Raw genomic sequence first — 20,202 nt, 5'->3', positions numbered from 1 at the left:
TTGCTTTTGTTGTTCCACAAAACGAGACTGGCGTTGGCTAACGTAATACGACGACGATTTCTAACTAGACGTTTGAGCTGTGAAAAAGGAAACGTGAGCGATTGCAGAGTCCAATCATCTGCTGGGCACGCACTAATTGTTGTCGTTCGCAGATAGCGAGGGGTTGGACCGTATTACGAAAACCAAGTCTCATCATTGAATCAGAGATTTCGGAGAGGGAAAGGATTGATTGTTACATGTGCTGTATTTATCTTTATTGTACAAGTCTCTTAGCTTCGATAGTTTCTCTTTTTCTCAATGTGTCATGCATGTCCTGTTGTCGCTAGGGATCTCCGCTCATTTGAAATGAACATATCCTGGACAACTCTCGGTTGGATAGTCGACTTTACCTATTTCGTTTGTTCCCTTTTTTTTTTTTTTGCGGGGGGGATATGCGTCGAGTTACTGAGATAACAAGTCGCCATCTAAAGATAAATCAATGCGTGCTCTTTTCAACGTCTGCAATAAAAAGGGAGTGTCCAGGTTTTGGTCAGGGGATCGAAAAAAGTCTAGGGGAGTTCCCGTTTAACAAGCTGGTCGTTAATCTTCAACATATCACCATACATGTCGACGTACAAAAAAAAAACGCCACCAACGCCAATCTCTTTTTTTCTACTTCATTTCCATTAAAAATAAAGAGAACAACTCGAATGAAAGTCGTGTAGGTTTCTGAAAAAAAAAAACAGTGGCTGCTGCTTGTCTTTTTGATCTTGATTCACAGCAAAAAAAAAAAAAAAAAAAAAGGATGAAGAGATGTACCCTACATTTGTTTTTCGGCTTTGGCTGAGCGAATGAGAACAGAGTTTGTATTTACCGCATTCCCCTGTTATAGTATTCCAGTGTGATTCTTTCTCTATTTTTGTTTGCGGTTCCCCGCAGCTTTGTTGTCAGGGATTTCCTATGTAGATGTTGGGGGTAGGAGGAAAAAGGATTTGTTTTTGTTTTTTTTTCCTCTATTGATTTTCATGTAGAATTCCATCTTTAACGCTCACGAAATCTCGTCAAATCTTTTTAAGCACATCGTGATCACATCGTTCCACATTTTTGGTTTTCTGATCCCTATCTAAAGGCCCCCATTTTTTTTTTTGCACGTACATTTTTTATTGGAGGGTATTCCCGTGTGTTTCCAACCCATTTTCGTGGTAGGAACGATGGAATCTGTAAACATAAAATAGCATCTATCATTCACTATCGTCATATTTTAAAAAATAATAACAATGATTTTACAAGTAGTTTACAAGTCTATCAATATTCTTTTCCTGTTTACGTGATTCTTTTGAAACGAAAGGGTACGTTCACAGACAAGGACAAGAAATAACACAAAAATGGGATTCTTTTGATTTTTGTTTTTGCTAAAAAAAAACGAGAGAAAAGAAAAATGGATACGACTCAGACTGTTCTTTTTTTTTTGTACTTGATTGGATTACAGCAAGAAAAAAAGAAGGCTGACAGGCTGTTGTAGATGCGTGTTCCGAGCAGTTTTTTTCTGGTCCCACCCAAACAGCATCTAAAGGACGAATAAACAATGAAAAAGCGCAAAAAAAAATATTTACGTGTGTGTGCGCTTGGTTATCTTGATTTGTTCTTTGCTGTTTTGTATTCCTCCAATCTGCTCAGGGGAAGAAAAAAATTGTAATGCGCATTTTTTTGTGGTCGCTCGATGATTAGCCGAGCGCAAGGGAAAACATGCGACAGCTTCCCCCCTTTATTTTAATAAATGCTCATCTGAAATAATGAGCATAATATTTTCCATTTACTTCCGCGTTTATATTCGTTCTTTTTTTTTTAAAGCTCAACAGAGAAAATTGTTTCCCCCCTTTTTGTTATGTTTGTTTTTAAGACAGCGGTCGTCTATCCCAATGTTTTTCCGCCTCGCAAAAAATGCGCAACAAAAAACGTTAATTCGCGCTTTTGTCTGGTTATCTCCTTGTTGCCTCTATTCGCATCCATCAGCCCATCCAATTTACTTGCAAATATCCTTTTTCGGCGCCACTTATTCGAGACAACATCACGTTTTTCCCGGCCAAACAAAAATATGCGAAAAAAAACCAATAATGAGCGATGAATCAGATCAGCGATTTTTGAAAGAAAGGGGTTTATTTTTACTCTGAAAGTTTTTTAAATGATTCATTTTTTTCCCGTGATTGAAAAAAAAAACTTACCTATTTTTTATTTAAAATGAAATCCTAAGCTATCGTAAAATCCATAACGATTGCGTGGTTCACGCAGTGTTCGGTAATTAGCCGCGTTTCCGCATCCTCTTTGAGAAACTCGAGAGGGAGCTCAACCCATTGGTTCGACGATTCATCAAGTCTAGGGCACTGTTTTATTCAACAGCATCGTGAAAATGGCCAACTCTCGGGTCAAATGAAACGAATTGTCTTTTTTTTTTTTTAAAGGTAAATGAGAACATGCATTGTTCGTTTAAAATTGCGTACCCTGCGCTGTCATTGTAGAAAAAGATCTTATTTCATAATAATATAGCTTTATAATGAGCTCCCAAGAAAGAACAAAAGGTTCTTTAATAAAAACAGAGTACACATCTTATTGACATTACCTGTGAGCCTAAACGAAAACTTATTTAGACAACGGCCTGGTCCTCGTTTTTGTTTCATATTTGGCTTGTCGACTCTATTGATTCAAATGCGTTTTCATTAAACAGCCTACGTTAATAACATACATTTATAATTCTGAATAAAAACAAGTCAAAGTTTAGGTATGATGCACGCCTGAAATAAAAACAGAAGGAGCTGCCACTATTTTCCACGGCTGGGATTGCAGACACACATAAAGTCAGCCTCCGAAAGATCAATAAAGTTCATGCACACCCTTCTCTCTCTCTTTCACAGGAAAAGAAGGACGCCATAGTAACTATACCATAGTATGCTACTAACCCAACAGCAGTGAGTGTGTGTGTGTGTGTGTGTAACAGACATCTTTTTCTTACTTGATGTTTTGCGGAGCATTCGACAAAAAAAAAAAAAGAAAGGGGAACGAAGTAGTACTTTTATTCTATACGTCGAGAGATCTAATTTCTGGACTTGAGCTATAGGTTCCAGCACTTCCTACTGAGTCGGTCTGTTTCGTTCTAACAAAAAAAAAAGGAGAAGGAAAATGCGCAATAAGCGGAGAACAGGAGGCCAATCTATATCCCTAAAGAAGGAACAAGAAGAAAGTAATTCACACAAAAAGGTTACAGGGCCGTAAGTATACTATTTGGAAGAACTACGCTAATGTATAGAAAACTTCTACTCATTCTTAATATTTATTTTTTTTTTAACAAAAAAAAAAAGGGGAACTGACGTGACTCAAAAGAAAACGGCCGATGAGTGGATCGGTAAGTGAAAAATCGAGTCACCTTTCATGTACAGCTAGCGGCATTAACCCCCCTCTCTTTATTCTTTACAGCGTATAGAAAAAAATAGAACCATATTGGACAAAGTGTGTGACGTTTTGATTCCATCAAAAGGATTGTTACCTTTAAACTCCAGCAGCTCTTTCTTCCTGCTAGATGTCGATACGTTTCAGTAATTCCAAGAGGAAACAAACAGTAGTCGCTCTAACGCTCTGAGTGCCGTGGCTTTTAAAAGACCAAACGGAAATGGGGAAGGACTAGCTCATTGTTATTCATGTAGAGGGTTAAAAGCGATCGTTATTGACAGCCAACACATTGGCTATTCCACAGCGTTCAAGTGTGTGCATTATGTATATCTATTTGGTGAGTAGTAAAAAAAAAAAAAAAAAGGCCGAGAGTGAAGAAGGATCGCATTTCGCGAAAGCTCCCGTCCCGTACGACCCAAATCAATTTGATATCCGGCCCCGTATTTATTAGGTCATATTTCCCCTTTCTCTGTGTTATGACATTGTTGCCAGTGTTTCGTGAATGAATGAATGGCGGGAAATATTGAAAATCCTCTACGAGTGTGTCCTCGGAGAAATTGTTGAATCCACGTGTTTTGTTTGCCCTTTTTTTCTCTCTCTCTCTCTCTCTTTTTCTTTAACTCTAGTCCTAATGCCCTGGGCTGCGTGTTGGCAAGGAGGGTTGGTTTATACCTCACCCTTTTAGCGTGAATCCTGCGTGGTAGGACGTGGCGCCACCGTCGATAGTGAGCGCCGTGTCGTCGAGCCAGGACCATCAGTAGGCGAGCAGCATCCTTGGCGGCCGGTCCGTCTGCAGCCGATCCCTTTTTTCTTCTTCTTCTTCTTCTTCTTTCTCCCTCCTTTTCCCCTTTATTTTGTCCGTCCCTTTCACCCGTGTGTCCCTCATTTTCCTTCTCTCGATTCAGACGGCCAACTAACGATCCAGATTGACGAGCAAACGAGTTTTCCAAAGCAAACATCAATTCGAAAACAGCAACGTGAATTGACGCCGAAAAGAAGAAATTTTTAAAAATAAAAATTGGACCGTAGAAATACGTCCATTTATTTTATTTATTTTTTTTTTGTTTGTTTTTATTTTTTTTTGTAATTTAATTTCACTCTCACCTGCCCGTTGCCTGGTGATCTGACATGGCTCACCGGCAAGGAAGTAAAAATTATTGCAGTCGTGGGCTGACGTGTACAACGGCAGTGTTGCTGTGCTGTTGGTATCTTGTTCTCCAGACGGCCAACTGCGGTAATCCGGACGCCAAACGTCTCTACGACGACCTCCTATCCAATTACAACAAGATCGTCCGTCCTGTCGTCAACAACAGCGACGTACTAACCGTCCGCATCAAACTCAAATTGTCGCAACTCATCGACCTGGCAAGTGTTTTCTTCTTCTCTATTTTTTTGTTTTGTCTGTAAATGCGACGGGAAGTTTCAAGTGTCTTCTTTTAATTTCGCCGACGTACCGTCTTTCTATTGACTTTTGGCTAAGATAGAACTCGTCATTTTTGCGTGTTTTTTTTCCCGTTTCTCTCTCTCTCTCTGAAAGATATTTTTATTTTTCAAAAGTCTGGTTCATTTTTATGTAGCCCATTACTTTTGAAACCATTCACAATAGCCTCATAAAGTAGGCCGATAGATGGAGCCAAAAAAATTTTGAACGATAAAAGGAGAGTAGTATTAGTACTGCTGCTGCTGCAATCAATTCCGCTTTCAGACATTTGCATCATTAATATCTGTTACATCAAGGCAGCGTTGCCAAAAGGCGACGTTTGCGCCCTTCTATCCATCGTCGGCCAAGAGTTTTTTTGACACAATATTTTCTACCAACTTTTCTGCTTTGTTGTTTCCCTTGCGAGGAAGTAACTAGTTTCCTATTGTTTTACGCCCTCCCCGCTCCGATGTATAATTCAAGAGTCAAAATAAGCCAATCACATTCGCTCACCCGTTTTCTTTTTTAAATGTTTAGAAAACACACACATTTTATTTTCTTTTTACGTATGCTGGCAGGGACTTGAACTTGCTTACGGATTGTCATCGTCTGCATCCGGAATCAGCTTTGTGATTTTGACCTAGAGCCTCGTCGTCGTTAAATCGATTTATCCCTTTTATTTCGCGACGCCGTAAGAATAGCAATTACATGAACCGCATAGCCACAGGGATAAAAACATCCGAGCATGTTTTGCGGCTTTGGCAACATCGGTGAATCGATGAGGCAGGCACAACTATAAAGGGAAAAATAAACCAATCATCCAAGCCTTAAAATTAAAAAAAATCTTCTATTTCTGCGAACGGAGAATGAAAGCCGATGAATAGCACGTAGATGTAGGCACGTTATATAGCGGATTTAAGAGCTACTGGGCCTATACAGTCGTCGTTGTAGTAGTCATAGTGGAACGTGATCAGCTTTGCCGAACAGGATTTCTAAATGTTTTCATTTTCTTCCCCTTTTTTTTCCAACCCTACATCTTCCTTTTATGTGTTTATGAGGCGTTTGTCTTTGGAGAAAGAGCCATGGTCTAACAGGATCGATTGAATATGTTGGCGTGGAACGTTTGGATTCCTTGGGGCCAGAAAAAAGAAGCGCTGTATCTACGTAACGATAAGAAACCCCGTTTAAATCAAAAAGATCTTTGTCTTTCAACTGTCGAGGCAGCCGCATATCGAACGGTTGAAATTCGATTGAACTGGCACCGTCTTTTCACTTTCTTTGCGTTGCTCTGCTCTAATCGAATTGGCGATTTACACAACAGCGACTCACCGAAATTTCTACTCCAATTGCATCGTAGACACAACCCACGCAACACTCTAAATAAATTTTCTTTTTAGCTGAAATTACGGTAGGAAAAATACAGTTTACTTCACGTATGAGGCCCGTCTAGTGTGTCCAATCTGTTCACTTAAGAATTTGAGAAAATTGCTTGCAAGATTGATATAGTGCGTCGATGTAAACAGTTTCATTTTTTCTTTTCTAGAAAGAACAGAGGGTTGCATTTTAAAAACTAAAGTATAGAGTGGGATTTGTAGAATATTGTAGGGTAAAAATGTTGTTTTGACAAGGCTAGTCACGTCCGCGAACGTAAACACTGGGAGAGAAAATGGCGCCCATCTTCTTTTTATTTGTTGTTGACTTTTCTTCACCCCAACCGAAAAACGTAGAATGCCAATGTTTTATTCACTTGTCTATCGTATTGCACTTTTGTGATTACAAATTCATTTTCAATTCTATGGGTGGGGATTGGAAAACCAAGTATAAAAAATATTTCGGCTATCTGGGGCGAACCACGTAAAATGCTTTCATGGCTGTTGGAGGCTAACTTGATCCTCGGCCATGGATTATAGTTATATATAGCCCTATAGTTTAAGTATGCCCTGCTCGTCTATCGGTCCCTGTTGGCTCGTCGTATAATGCACTTTGGATCATTAGCTTTATAGGGCGACGATGACAAGTTTTCATCCGATTTGATGTACCAATCGATGATGAAAACGATGTAGACAGTATGGCGAGATTCAAGGGTAAAACTAGAATCGCTGTCGTACAGTTTTTACTTTGTTTTGTCGGTCGTATTTCCTCGGTTGCCTTTCTTGAAAAGAATGGGAAAACGGAGACCAGGCAGTAGACAACGAGCTGTACATAAAATGGCGAAGAAAAAAGTTGAAACGATCTGAAGGAGCTAATCAAAAGCAAGGATCGTCGCCAGCAGCAACAACTAAAGAAAAAAAAAATTTTTTTTTTAAGATAAAAAGGATTGTGGGAGAGCAAGCATAATATAATGGAGAAAATAAATAAAGAAACGTCTGTTAGATTTTTCAAGATTTTCTCTTTTAAAGGGAAAAGAGGGGAAAAATGAGTGCTGTATAGATTCACATGGCCGGATGATGGAGTAGACAAACCCATCCCGGGCTCGTAGCTCGTCAACATATCGCCAACTGTACCATCTCCACAGCAACGAATGCATAGATGGAGTGGCGAGCTATATATCTGGATTTCACATTTATACTTTTTGTGAACATTTTCTCTGTACAGTTGGATGATTTTTCATCATTAAAAGAAAAAAGAAAAACAGAGTTCGGATAAATGTGCTTAAACCCATTCAGTATTTCTCTTTTTAGTTTTGATTTTTCTTTCCTTGAAACGTGACGTTTCACGAGTTTCGTTAAAGCTTTTTCGCAGTTGACATAGTTAGTCTGCTATGAAATAGAAAAGAAAAAATAACGAAGTTGTTAGTAACTTTTAAATTCAACTTTGCAACGTTGTTCAATTATCATGGAGACTTATGAGAAATGTCTTGCTTGTTTTGTGACACAAATCTGCTCTAGTATATTGCTGTATTGACTTGTGAACACATCCGCCATTTTTGCTCGAAACATTATCGACATTATATTTGAATGATTGTCAGGTTTCTTAGAAAGTTTATTTTTGCTGGCAAAGTTTGTGAGACTACATTATGTGCCAATCGTTGTTTAAGTTTCTCGAGTGAAATGGATTGCCATACCGCCCGACAGTGTGCGTTTGAACTTTTACGTTTGAACTTCAGTGTGCAGTAGGTCAAACGTTACTGTGCAAGAAACACTTTAGTACCTGATTGCTAGTTTCATAAAGGCAGAGTGAACTTGAACAATGGAGGTAATATGATTTCTCTTCCCTCATTTCTTTGAAACTAAATTAGGTTCCCACATCTAGAAAATCAAAAGGGCTCATTTGTAGATGTTATTCAGATGTTGGTTTTCAATATCAAGCCGTCTACACCACATACAGGATTAGCTGTTGCCACCCCAATTTTTGGGGGCCCAGATATCCTTGCAGTGCTCAACGGGCAAGCATGGCAGTATTTGTACAGGAACGAATCCAATCCATTTTGCAATCTCTCTTTAATGCTTGTCTTTCATCTGACAGGTGTTGTGTTGGTTTCTATACCCTCAGTTTACATCTTGGTTTTTGTCTTCAAGTTGGCAGTGTCCTTTAATCCCCGTTGAAAACATGGAAGCTCTTCACAGTGATTCACTTGGCCTCTTTTTAGATTGGGCCACAGACACTGTAGTAATGGGTGTATGCAATTACACAATTTGCATTTGTATATGTACACATACCGTGTAGGACCTTTTCGAAAGAGATCTCTAATATTTTTATTCCTTTTTTTTTTATGCTATCCGTAGAAAATGGAGACAATGGGATTTTCCAACCGGCAAATAAGCCAGAAGCAAGCCATAGCAATATTAGTAGTTATAGCATCGTGCCCTATAGGTAGAAGGCTGTAAATAGGATCACTGCAGAGTAATAGGCAGAGCAAGGGATCGGAGAGCAGCGAAGCAAAATGCGATTTCCAGTCGGGACGCACGATCCAATCAGTCGTCTTAAGAGACGGATGACATTGCGTCTTGCAGAAAAGAACAAAGGAAGAAAGATTCAACCCAAAAGGGATGTATCCTTCTCATTTGTTTAAAAATTTCCAGTGGGCTAAGTTTTATTTTTCTTTCCCATGCCTCTTGTGTGCCTTGATTTCGTTTGCCTCTTTCATTCCTTTAGTTGTTCTTTGGCGTGCCCGTCACGAGTACTTTGACCCCATTCGGGGCACATCCGGCTTGATTGCGTGGCCGTTTTTTTTTTTTCCATTGATCAACTGTTTGAACAGTGATAGAAATAAGCAGAGACACGAGAAGAGATGGATGAGAAGCTGAACTCTCTGTAGGTGCAACCGATATCGCAAATGCGTCATCCAATCCGCTCTGGTACACTCACCGTCCATATCCCATTTCCATTGGCGCCGCTGGATATTTTCCGCACTTCTATCTATTCCAGCCAGAACAAGTCTCATCTCTCACTCTTTTTTTTTTTCTCTCTTTATTTGGTCGAGCACGGATATAAACACACGACATAGGAATAGAGTGAAAGTGGCTGATGGCAACGACGTCACATCTATCAATCATGCCCACTAGGAAATGTCAACATTAACTATGATTTCCTTATTTTTTTTTACTTTTTTTTCCAAGTTAACCTCGGCGTAAATATCAAAGACCTTTTTCATTAAAAATAAAGGTAGTTTTATCGGATTTTATCAGACTCGCTTTATTTTACCGAAAATAAATGCAGTGGGAAAGAAACAAAGGCTTCGTAATTGTGTTACCGTGGTATACCTAAGATGGAAGGCCTTTATCAACGATGATGTATGCGCATCCAGTGTATTCATTTAATCGGAGGAAGGAATAAAGAAAAAAAGAGGGTTGCTCAGAGGGGCGTCGAGGCGTCTAGCCGTCGAATCTCGTCAGCCAATTAAGGATAACGAAAACTTGGGTGTGTGTCTCTATCCGGGCCCTCTTGCATCTTTCCTTTAGCTTCCTAATCTTGATTATCCTTAATATAATGATGACGATGCTACCAGGTTTAGTTGCTCCCCAATTTAGCTGGCCTTTGATAATATTGACCTTTAACTCTCTACCCATATCAATTCCCTATCCTCGCAAAGTGTTTCTCCCTCAGCTGGACGTCTGTCCTCTCACCCAATGAGTTTTAAATATGTATATGTCTATCAGTTTGATTCTTTATTAAATTTGTCATATTTTTACTTCTTTTTTTTAGAATTTGAAGAACCAAATTATGACGACCAATGTCTGGGTGGAACAGGTATGCAATTTGTGTTTATTCGTTCAGTTGAATCCTTTCATCCGCAAGGTTATTTTCCATGCAGTATTGGTACGATTATAAACTTCAATGGGAACCATCTGAATACGGTGAGGTGAACATGCTTCACGTTCCATCCGATCACATTTGGAGACCGGATATTAGCCTCTACAACAAGTAAGTCACTTTTGTTTTTACTTAGTTGGATGGTACGAACAGTGTGAGTGTAGGTTAAATGCCATTATCACAGCGCAGGCGTGTTCATTTTTTTATATGCAAGTCTTTTTTTTATTGTAAGCTGAAAACGAACGACTCTCAAAGGAACGTTGTTTTTTTGTTTTTTTGGTGTGTGTGTTGGTGCAAGAGAGAAATACGCACGAAATGATCAAATGTAAAACGCGCTTCCCCCAAATTCCCAGTCGGGCGCTTTCTGCAATCACGCGCACAATTTGTTCCGTCTGTTTGTTTTGTGCGCGGGAGTTGCTAAACAAAAGAGCGATGAATAAATGAATGAGGTAAAGCTCCCCCGTCGGTTGGCCTTTTTTTTTTTTGCGTGTCGGTGTAAATCGAGCGCAGCTTTTCATGAATATGCGATGGTCGTGAGAACCAACCAAGAATTGCGTAAAGAGGATTCATTTGAGGCGCGCTGTTGTCTGTGCAGTTCCGTACTTTGTGCAATTGCATCCGACATGGCAACTCATCGCGTTCCCACCATCTTTGTAATGAAAAGTCGTGTAATAAGAGATGCGGCGTTAACACATGATTCATCCTTCCAAAGCTGGTCTCTCTTTTTCCTACTTTAGTTCCAACATTTTCTAGGGTGGGCAATTGTGACCATGGCCGGAATACAATCCGGGTGCTCTTACATCTTATCTTTTATTATACAATGCTAGGGGAAGAAATGGGGGGGGGGGATGTGGGACATCACTGACAGTTTTATAGCACCCCCCTCCTTTTTCTTTTTTCTTTCTTAACAACAACCCATAGCTGGAAGCAAACGTCACTGAAAAAATATCGTCTGAGGGTGTAATAACAAACGCGACGGAGATGGCGGGAGGGGAAAATATCATCAATGTTGGGTGTGGCTTTATACGAGACCAAAACATTGGCGGATGATATGTAAACACCAGCCGGGAGGGGAATGATAGGAAGGATGTCTTCTTTGATGATCCACCCATTTCAATCTAATTACACCGTTATTGATATACAAATAGTTTTTTGGAGGGAGGGAGGGGGGAAGGCCCTTGCATAAGAATGTTTTTGTTTTTGGTTGGGCAGTGTTTTTTTTTTGGGGGGGGGGGGTGTGACGTCATTGGATCGCCATCACATAGGGGGTAGAGGCTATATTCGAAAATGCAATCTTTTTCTTTGTGTGTTGTTGGGTGTAGTGTAATACGAACTGTATCGTAAAACCCGGAAATGGCAATCTTCCAGAAAGAGTCGGGGGAGGATCTTTCTGCATCGAAAGCAATCCGGAACACACACACGCACAAAAAAAAAAGGAAAAGAAAATCTATGATTTGTTTCACAGCGCTATACTTGAATTCTCTCGCCGTTATAGTATACAAAATATAAATATAGAGAGAGAGATACAATCTATTATTGTGTATAGAAATACACCGATAGAAAAATGAAGCAAGTGTAGCGGAGAAATCTATTGCAGGGCGTGTTGAGGCAAAAAAAACAAAACAAACAAACAAATACGAAAGACTTGTTTTTCTAACATTTCTTACGTGCTTGTGATGTTATTATTGTCGTAACATATCACCAGCTGGCGATTGTTTATTTGACATCGGAGCAAATAGAAACCACGAACCGAAAATGTTTTTGCGTTCACATCTCTGTGAGTTTTATGTTTGTTTATGTCTGTTGTAATCCCGCCCTTTCTTGGCAAATAGCGACCCGAAAAAAAAAAAAAAAAAAATGATGTGTGTGTGTGTGTAGTGCGGATGGAAACTTCGAGGTGACGCTGTCGACCAAAGCCACCGTCTACCACAACGGGCTGGTCGAGTGGAAACCTCCGGCCATCTACAAATCCAGTTGCGAAATCGATGTAGAGTATTTCCCATTTGACGAACAGACCTGCGTCATGAAATTCGGTACTTGGACGTATGACGGATTCAAGGTGCGAATTCATTCAAATTGACTCTTGATACTCCCCCTCTCTCCCCTTCGATCCATCCAAACATTTTTCATTCTCTCTCTCTCTCTTTCGCAATATTTTTTTTTTCCAAAGATATGGACTATTGTTCCTATTGCCTAGTCCTTTTTTTTTTCTTTAAAAACAAATGAGAAACGGATCCGAAAATCGTCGTCTCTCAAGTTTTTGTATTTTTGTCCGATTTTCTTTTGGTTCTGTTTGCATTTCGTGTTTTTATGGCATCCGAATTTGTTTTGTTTTTTCTTCTTATTTATCGCGCTGCATCGATGCTCTAAAAAAAGCACGTTTTTTTTATTCGACACGTTTTTATTTCGGTGCACCGGATAGATCGAGGAATTTTATTTTAAAATTCATTTAAACCCGCGCACATCTTCTTCTTTTTCTTCCTTTTTCTCGGGCATGATTACGCATCCGCTCCATTTTTTTTTCTTAAATCAAAAGAGACGCGTACCAGTAATAGCTGTCAGGCATTTTGTTTTTCTTCATTTATCAATTTTTTTCTGTGTCCCTTTTTGAATTTATTGAAGTGAAAACATTATTGAAAAAATACTGACTGATACCAAATGAAATGAACTTCTTCTTCCAGCTTCTTCTCTGTCACTGTCTCTTTTTTCCTCATTTCTTTTTAAAATTCGACTTTCTATGATTTCTTCAATTTTTACTTTAAATATCGGATTCATTTTTCGCTGTTTTTTTTTTCTCGGATTGTCGTTTTTTTTTATCGTTTCCATTCATTAAAAAAAAAAAAACAAGGAAACTTCGAAATAAGATTCGAATTAATATCGCGGGAGTGGATCTGGGTGGGGAAACCAAACAAGGACGGGGGAAGAAACGGAAGAGACCAAGTGCCTTTTGCCGTCGTCTGTCGGCGAGCTATTGGTTGATGCGATCCGTGTGTATGTGTGTCCCTTATGATGACGTCTTCTTCGTACTCGTGAAGGATGATGGCTTTTGATGGAAGCAGGATTTCCTCACGCGAGAGAGAGGGGGAAAGGAGGCGGACGATCCGCACTAGTAGCTCGAAATAATATCCTTAACATTGGACGACTTTCGATTCAGCAGCCGGCAACATCTCCGCCATCCAGAGTGCTGTTCCATGGTGCAGATCCGAAATAAGAAAACTTTTTTTTTTATTTGTATTTTTCTTTTTCCTCTTCTTTAAAAATCAACAAATAGCAGAGAAAACGTCTTTAGTTTTTCATGTATCCCCATTTTTATTTGTGCCGACTGGAACATCTTTTTTCCCTAGAATGTCATCAACCGTCAAAAGATGTTGGCACGACTTTCTCTTTTATTTTTTGAAAAGAAAAAAGGGCGAATTTCATTCATTTTTATTTTGTTCCGTCTGTCCACTCCTGTCTGGGGAGTTGTCTTTATCAACTTATTTTCCGGTTCGTCCATAGTAGTTGAACATGGCAGACAGGAAAGCAACTTTTTTTTTTAAAGAAGAAGAAGAAGAGAAGTCCAGCCATGCGGACAAAGTCACAGAGGGGAACCCGGCGACCGACAGTGATCGATGTCCAATCAAAAAAGTCGGTACGGTGCGTCGCGCGCGACGGGTACAACCGACGGAAGATATTGTAGAATAAATAGGGAGTAGTAAACCGTAGTAGATCGTCTCTTTCTATCTGATATTGACGATCGATGGCGCGTTAAGAAACACGGTTGCTGAAGCCAAAACGGACTGGTGGATTGACATTCTTTTCTATTTTTCTTCGTTTTCGTCTTCAAAGAAACGAAAACAATAAGAAGAAAGCGAACTTGTGTTGAACTGATATGAAACCAATCTTCTTCTTCTTCTTCTATCATACTGTCTTCTTTATTTTTATCTTTTCTCTGATGAACGTTTTCTTTGGGTGTGTATCATGTACACGTGTGCGTTATATTGTCTTTATGTTTGCGTTTCTTTTTGGTTTTTGTCCGTTTGAGGGAGGTTTCTTTGATTTGATTTTGCAAACGTTTATCATCATTTTGTGCCCGCTTGTGTTGGCTCTATGCTTTTACAGCGCCGACGGTCACTACGAATTGAAATTGAACACGAAAGCCATTGTGCACCACAACGGCCTAGTGGCGTGGCAGCCACCGGCCACCTACAAGTCCGCCTGTGACATTGACGTTGAATATTTCCCCTTGGACATACAGACCTGTTTCCTCAAACTTGGGTCGTGGACTTATGCGGGTTATCAGGTCCGCATACACACGTCCTATAATTTTTTTTTTTTTTTTTTTTTTTTATTAAGGAATTTGTTCAATTTTCGTTTTACGGACATTTAATTTTTTTTTTTTAAGTTGCCTTTCTTATTTTTCTTCAAATGATTTCAGCTGTCTGCTTCCTTGCATTTCTCCTGTCTTCATATCCTTTTTCTTCTTTCTTCTGTCTATGACGTCATTCATGTCGCTGGATGGGCTTTTTGTTTTGTTTTCTATTGGTTTGGGAATCTGACGAGTTATTTCAAGTGGCAACCCTATCCGATGGATTAAGGATGCCACTTTTAATTCCAGCAACCAAGAGCTTTATATCTTTCATTTTTTGTGCGATACCAGCAACAACAACAAAAATGTGGTACTAGGGATATGAGTTGTCGTCTTCTTGTCAACTGTCTGTTATTCAAGTCGCTCTTTCCTCTTGAATATAATTTTTTTTTTCTTCTTTATTCTTTCTTTCTGAATGGAATCAAACCGTTCACTGAAAAGTGCCGGAAATGCAAGGAGCTAATAGCTCTTCCTGTAACCAAAAAGGAAAACAAATCCATCCGTGAAAGTCTTGCATTTCTTTTGCACTTTCTTATTTGAAAAAAGAAAATCAATTTTAGATTTTTTTTTTTTTTTATATGGAAGGAAACATCAATTTTGTGAGGTGTACGTGTGGCTTTGTTTTTCTTCAACATCCACTTCCTATCTACCCAATTCCTGCCCTTTCAACCTCATCATTGGCACACCTGATTCTCCCATTGGATGGCACACATTTTGCCCTTGTGTGCTTTATGTGTTTTTTCTTCTTTATTCGTGAGCTCCATTTTTTTTTAAAAATTTAACTTTAAACAAGAAACTCCGGTGTCCGTCAGGCTTTCTTTTTTTTTTTTCTTGCTATTTTCCTCTTTCTTGATCTTCTCTGTCCGCTCCGTCTCTGTGGTGCTGATGTGACGTCATTTCATATTTAAATCTGTTACTTTGTATACATGAATTGGTTGTTGTCTCGAAGATGCAACGAACGTGTGTGATTGGCAGCTTATTGTCTTTTTATCTCCGACCAAAAAAAAAAAAGAAGAAATGTTTTTTTTTTCTAATTTTTAAGTTTTTTTCTAAATTTAAACAAAAAAATCCTTAATCAAGGATCCTTCTCTTTCATCTGTCACACTATCCATTTTTTAAACATTTGATTAGCTATTCTTTCTTTTATTCGGTCCCCAACTTCTCTTTTCTCTCTCTATTTCCAGTTGGGGTCCTTCTTTTTTTTTTTTTTTAACTGGCAATGGTGTCGCTGTGTGACGTGTTCCAGCTGTCCTTCTTTTTTCTGTCTTACTTATTTACTTTATGATTACAACATCGTTTTTTTTTTTTTTTCCTTGCCCAAAAATATAGTGCAGTCGTCCGTCATTGTCCCTCCCCCGGACCCTATTTAATAAGAAAAAATATATAGACTGTGCACACACTTTAGATAGAGTAGATAGACTAGAGATAGGTAGACAGGAAACGCGTCTTTTGTCTGTGTTTGTCTTGCTGAAAGAAAAAAAACAAAAATGTCGAGTCTTTTCGATGTGACTGTTATTATTGCTCGAACGATTGCGAAGCGAAAGTTGATTGTTGAACGGCCGCCCCTGAATGCTTTAAGTTGATTATTTACATCACGATGTATTGCTACGATGCATGTAGTTGTTTTCATTGTTGAAGCTCTTTTTTTTGTTTGTCCCCCTTTTTTTTTTTATTTATCGCTACACCGCCAATAGAGAGATGACAAAAACCTTTCCCAATATTTTTCGTTATATCCAAAAACGTTCTGGTTTCGATCCCCTTCTCCCCCTCATTTTTTATTTATTTATTTTTTTTATTATTATTGTTTGTCCCAATTGTTTTGTAATGAAGAGCCCCATAATAACACGGCGCCAATTTTTTCTTCTTTCTCTTGTGGCGTCCATTCGGATCGATGGGCAACGCTGTGCAACACACACAAAAAAAATGGTTAATAGGTGGATCTCAGGCATATCGACGAGGTGGAAGGATCCAACATCGTCGATATCGGCATGGATCTCAGCGAGTTCTACATGTCTGTCGAGTGGGATATTCTCGAAGTGCCGGCTGTTAGGTAAAAATATTTTTCACTCTTTGTTTTTCTTCCGGTTCACCGCATGTTTCGTCCATTGCGGATCCTTTTCACGAATGATCCTCCAATGCTATTTTATTTTTTGATGGAATTTTTAAAAACGAAAAATGGGAGTTACGTCGTTCTGACTTTTGACTCAGATGCAATTTTAAAATTCACTGCGGAACACAAACGAGTGTCGCCAGTCTTTGAAAGCATTCGAAGTGTAATCTAGTTAAGAGTTTGTTATAGACTTTTCCCCAATTACAAAAAGCCGGTTTAAACACTACATCTAATTTGAAAACATTCGCACAAAAAGAAATGATTCCGTTCCTGTCTTTTCTTTCAACATTGCGCGATACTCTTTCTTTGAAGATTTTATTAAAGATTTAAATTGTTACGTCTCGACGCGATATTAGATGAAGTTCAAGTTTTGTTCGACACCGACTTCCGTCAAATCTTTTTTATTTGATTTTTCGTTCTACAAGCCGTCAGCTTGCATTTTTAACTTCCTTCTTCGTGATTCATATCTTAAATTTCATTTTTTTTATTTCATCGATCCGATTTGTTGAACATTGCCAAAAAAAATGGTAGACACAAAAAAGAAAGCAAAAGGATTACGTAAGAAATAGGCCGTTGGATCCGATCCGATTCCCCCCGCAGGGATTTTATTAGTCTAGCTTGTCGAAATCATTTTAATACTGTGCCTGTCGTTGTGTTTGGTTTTCTCGTGTACAAACATTTTCAAATGTATTGGCTTTCATTTTTTTCCCCTTGGGAATGACGTGAACGTATCGGTTTTCACCATCGTTATCTCACGAAAAGGAGCGAGAAATTCTACACGTGCTGCGTCGAGCCCTATTTGGACATCACGTTCAACATCACGATGCGCCGCAAAACGCTCTTTTACACCGTCAACCTCATCATCCCCTGTATGGGCATCTCCTTCTTGACCATTCTGACGTTCTATCTGCCATCCGATTCCGGCGAAAAGGTAATGACATCCGATCTTCTCTTTGGTTTTGAATAATTATTTATTTTTTTTTTTCAAAAATCCCACCTGTTTCGTTATCAGTATTATTTTGCATATGACGACGATAATCATTATTAGAGGATTGTTGATATTTTTTTTTTTTGGGGGGGGGGGGAGAGAAACGGGTCTGTTTTGGAAATGACAGCAAACTTTTTATTCGCTCTTTACGGTCATAATTTGAAAAGAAATGAACAACTTTTAGATGGGAAATAGTCGACGTTTATTATTCGTTCAAACTTTTTCTTAAAGTCGGAACCAAAAATAGAGGTGAGACTGTAGTATACAGTACCATATTGCATCATAAAAGCTTGAACGAAAATTGAACTTCCGTCTGGTCCCGACTTTCGTCTCTCGTTTTGCTCATTTTTTTTTTTTTTTTTTTTTTTAACGTATCCTTAAACAATCGACTAATAATGATGTCGACAAAGTGCACTATTCGTATAATCGATATTCTAGAGGAATTGCAGTCAAAGAGTTGCGCATTTTCAAATAGGGAAAAGAAAAAAAAATAGATTTAAAGTGAATGTTTTACTCAGAGATTTTCTCTATTTGAAATTCAGACGGGTAAAAAAAAAAAATGGAAGAAAATGTTTGGAAAAAGTAACACACAAAAATGTATATTTTGTAAAGGAATAAAAGAAAAAGTTGAAATGGCTGGAAAAAAAAAAGAAAAACGGGCAATGGATGGGAAGGAGGATGTGAAAAAAAAAACGATGGCCCAAAAGGGACCTATCAACAGAAAAAAAAGGAGAGTTGGTCCGTCCCTTCTGTAAGGATCCTATTTTTTTTGCGTCTGCCCGTTCTTTTTTTTTCCTTTTAAAAGATGACATCCAACTCACTTTTTTTTTCTCTTTTACATCCCAGTCTTGCATTTTTCTTTTATTTCCATCTGACTTCTCCAGGGTGTGATGGCCTGCTGCTGGGCAGCACAAATAGAACCAAGTGGAGCCAAACATAAAAAGAGATAGAAAAACATAGATGTCTATTGGCCGTTTACCCCCCTGCGAAAGTAAAACGCCATACGTGTACACATAGACAAGACTTGTGTGACCTTAGAGGCAGATCCATTTATCGTCTTGTGTTTCTTTCAATGGCCGTTTACCTTTCTTTTTTCTCTCGTTTATTTATACTACCACGTTTTGCGCCTCGTCTTTTTGTTATGTAGGTCACGTTGTCCATCTCGATCCTGATTAGTCTTCACGTCTTTTTCCTGCTGGTCGTCGAGATCATCCCGCCGACGAGTCTAGTGGTGCCACTCCTCGGCAAGTACTTGATTTTCGCCATGATCCTCGTATCGATCAGGTGAACTTAAACTGTCCGTTTCACACGCACAAGAACAAAGACATTTTCATTCAACTCATTTTTCGTTCAGTATTTGCGTGACGGTCGTGGTGCTAAACGTTCACTTTCGTTCGCCGCAAACGCATCGAATGGCACCTTGGGTCCGACGCGTCTTCATTCACATTCTGCCCAGGCTGTTGGCTATGAGAAGACCTCAGTGTCGAATCGATGAGCACTCGAAATTCGGCCGACATGTCGTCGTGCGGACGTGCAACGGTTCCGAATTGCGCGACTCGATGGGTGACAATGGCGGCGAATATTTGCGCAGAGCTAATAATCGAAACACGTTGCCCAGTTTCGGTGCCACAAGGTGCTTCTCAAATTCAGACAAATCTACGGGGGTCGTGTCGCAATCAATTGTTGTTTCTTTTTTTTTTTTTTTTTTTTTTTTTTTCCAAAGTCGTGGTGCAACGGCCGATAATCTCTGCCGCGTTCACGGCTATCCGTCGCGGCGCAATTCGGTCATGGTGCGCGATGATACGATGTCTACCACCACATTAGCTGCAGCCTCTTCAGTGATGGGCTCGTCGAGGATAGGCGCGCCCAGTGGCGGCATTCCCGTCTCGGGCACGGGCGATAACATCCGTTACATCGGTCCCGGTGGCATGCATTCGGCCAAATGTACGACCGATTTGCATCGTTCCTGTTTTTGCGTCCGCTTCATCGCCGAACATACGCGTCTCAAAGAAGAATCCCTCCGAGTATGTATTTGGGTCTTTGTTTTTCTTTTTCCGCATGTAGAGTCATTTTTTATTGTTAATTGCCCTTTCAACGGAAATTCGCGGTCCATTTAACTGAATTTGGCGGCTGGCTGTTTTTTTTTATTTTTCCTTCGGTTTTGGCACGAATTCTTGTTTGTTTGTTTTTCCCCCTTTAAAACATGGCGAACCCAGCTGGAGTTTATCAGTTGGAGAGGGGGGCTTTTGTTTGCGGCTTGTGTGTGTGGCTTGCACTTCGCGTGCGTATGGCACCGTCTTTATGTCTGATGTCATCCAGCTGTTGCGTTTTTTCTTTTCCTCCCCTCTTTTTCTCTGTTTATTTATTGATTTTTTTTTTTCTTCTTGTCTATCCGCTTGAAAATAACACCGTCGATGTGCGATCTTTAAGGTCCGCGAGGATTGGAAATACGTGGCCATGGTGTTGGACCGTCTCTTCCTCTGGATATTTACCCTGGCCGTCCTTGTCGGAACGGCTGCCATCATTCTACAGGCGCCTTCGTTGTACGACGACCGCGAACCCATCGACAAACAACTGTCAGAGATCTTCAGCACGGTCAGGAATCGACATCAGCAGAATAAGAACCCCTTCTAGAAATAAATAAGAAAACACACACATGAGTG

General features: G+C 39.5%; 1 protein-coding gene and 1 long non-coding RNA gene across 5 annotated transcripts; both read left to right on the top strand.

The window, feature by feature from the left end:
• Positions 1-2,224: 2,224 nt before the first annotated feature.
• LOC132087959 (uncharacterized) lies at positions 2,225-4,779 on the top strand. The gene is made up of 3 exons (XR_009420956.1): positions 2,225-3,242; positions 3,333-3,376; positions 3,448-4,779. It is a non-coding gene; the product is annotated as an uncharacterized LOC132087959 (long non-coding RNA).
• A 3,054-nt stretch (positions 4,780-7,833) lies between these two features.
• Positions 7,834-20,180, top strand: LOC130696198 (acetylcholine receptor subunit alpha-like). 4 transcript variants are annotated; one of them, XM_059495209.1, is made up of 10 exons: positions 7,834-8,035; positions 9,986-10,030; positions 10,095-10,204; positions 14,195-14,375; positions 16,376-16,491; positions 17,314-17,482; positions 18,687-18,823; positions 18,894-19,172; positions 19,263-19,563; positions 19,970-20,180. In XM_059495209.1, the coding sequence occupies exons 1-10, from the start codon at positions 8,030-8,032 to the stop codon at positions 20,171-20,173; spliced, it is 1,548 nt and encodes a 515-aa protein (XP_059351192.1). In that variant the 5' UTR covers positions 7,834-8,029; the 3' UTR covers positions 20,174-20,180. The 4 variants fall into 4 exon arrangements, with proteins under 4 accessions (XP_059351192.1, XP_057375260.1, XP_059351194.1 ...); XM_057519277.2 differs by lacking the exon at positions 14,195-14,375 and adding an exon at positions 11,972-12,152; XM_059495210.1 differs by lacking the exons at positions 7,834-8,035; positions 14,195-14,375 and adding exons at positions 8,284-8,305; positions 11,972-12,152.
• The last annotated feature ends 22 nt before the right edge of the window (positions 20,181-20,202 follow it).

The sequence above is a fragment of the Daphnia carinata genome, chromosome 5, assembly GCF_022539665.2.
Source record: "Daphnia carinata strain CSIRO-1 chromosome 5, CSIRO_AGI_Dcar_HiC_V3, whole genome shotgun sequence".
Lineage (NCBI taxonomy): Eukaryota > Metazoa > Arthropoda > Branchiopoda > Diplostraca > Daphniidae > Daphnia > Daphnia carinata.
Note: the sequence above shows the minus strand (reverse complement) of the source record. Positions and strands in the feature narration are given on the sequence as shown.

Bases quoted from the DNA above. Each gene is read 5' to 3' on its own strand.
- LOC130696198 (XM_059495209.1), top strand. The intron at 10,205-14,194 runs GTAAGTCACTTT...ATGCTTTTACAG, and splicing joins GATATTAGCCTCTACAACAA to CGCCGACGGTCACTACGAAT. The intron at 19,564-19,969 runs GTATGTATTTGG...GCGATCTTTAAG, and splicing joins TCAAAGAAGAATCCCTCCGA to GTCCGCGAGGATTGGAAATA.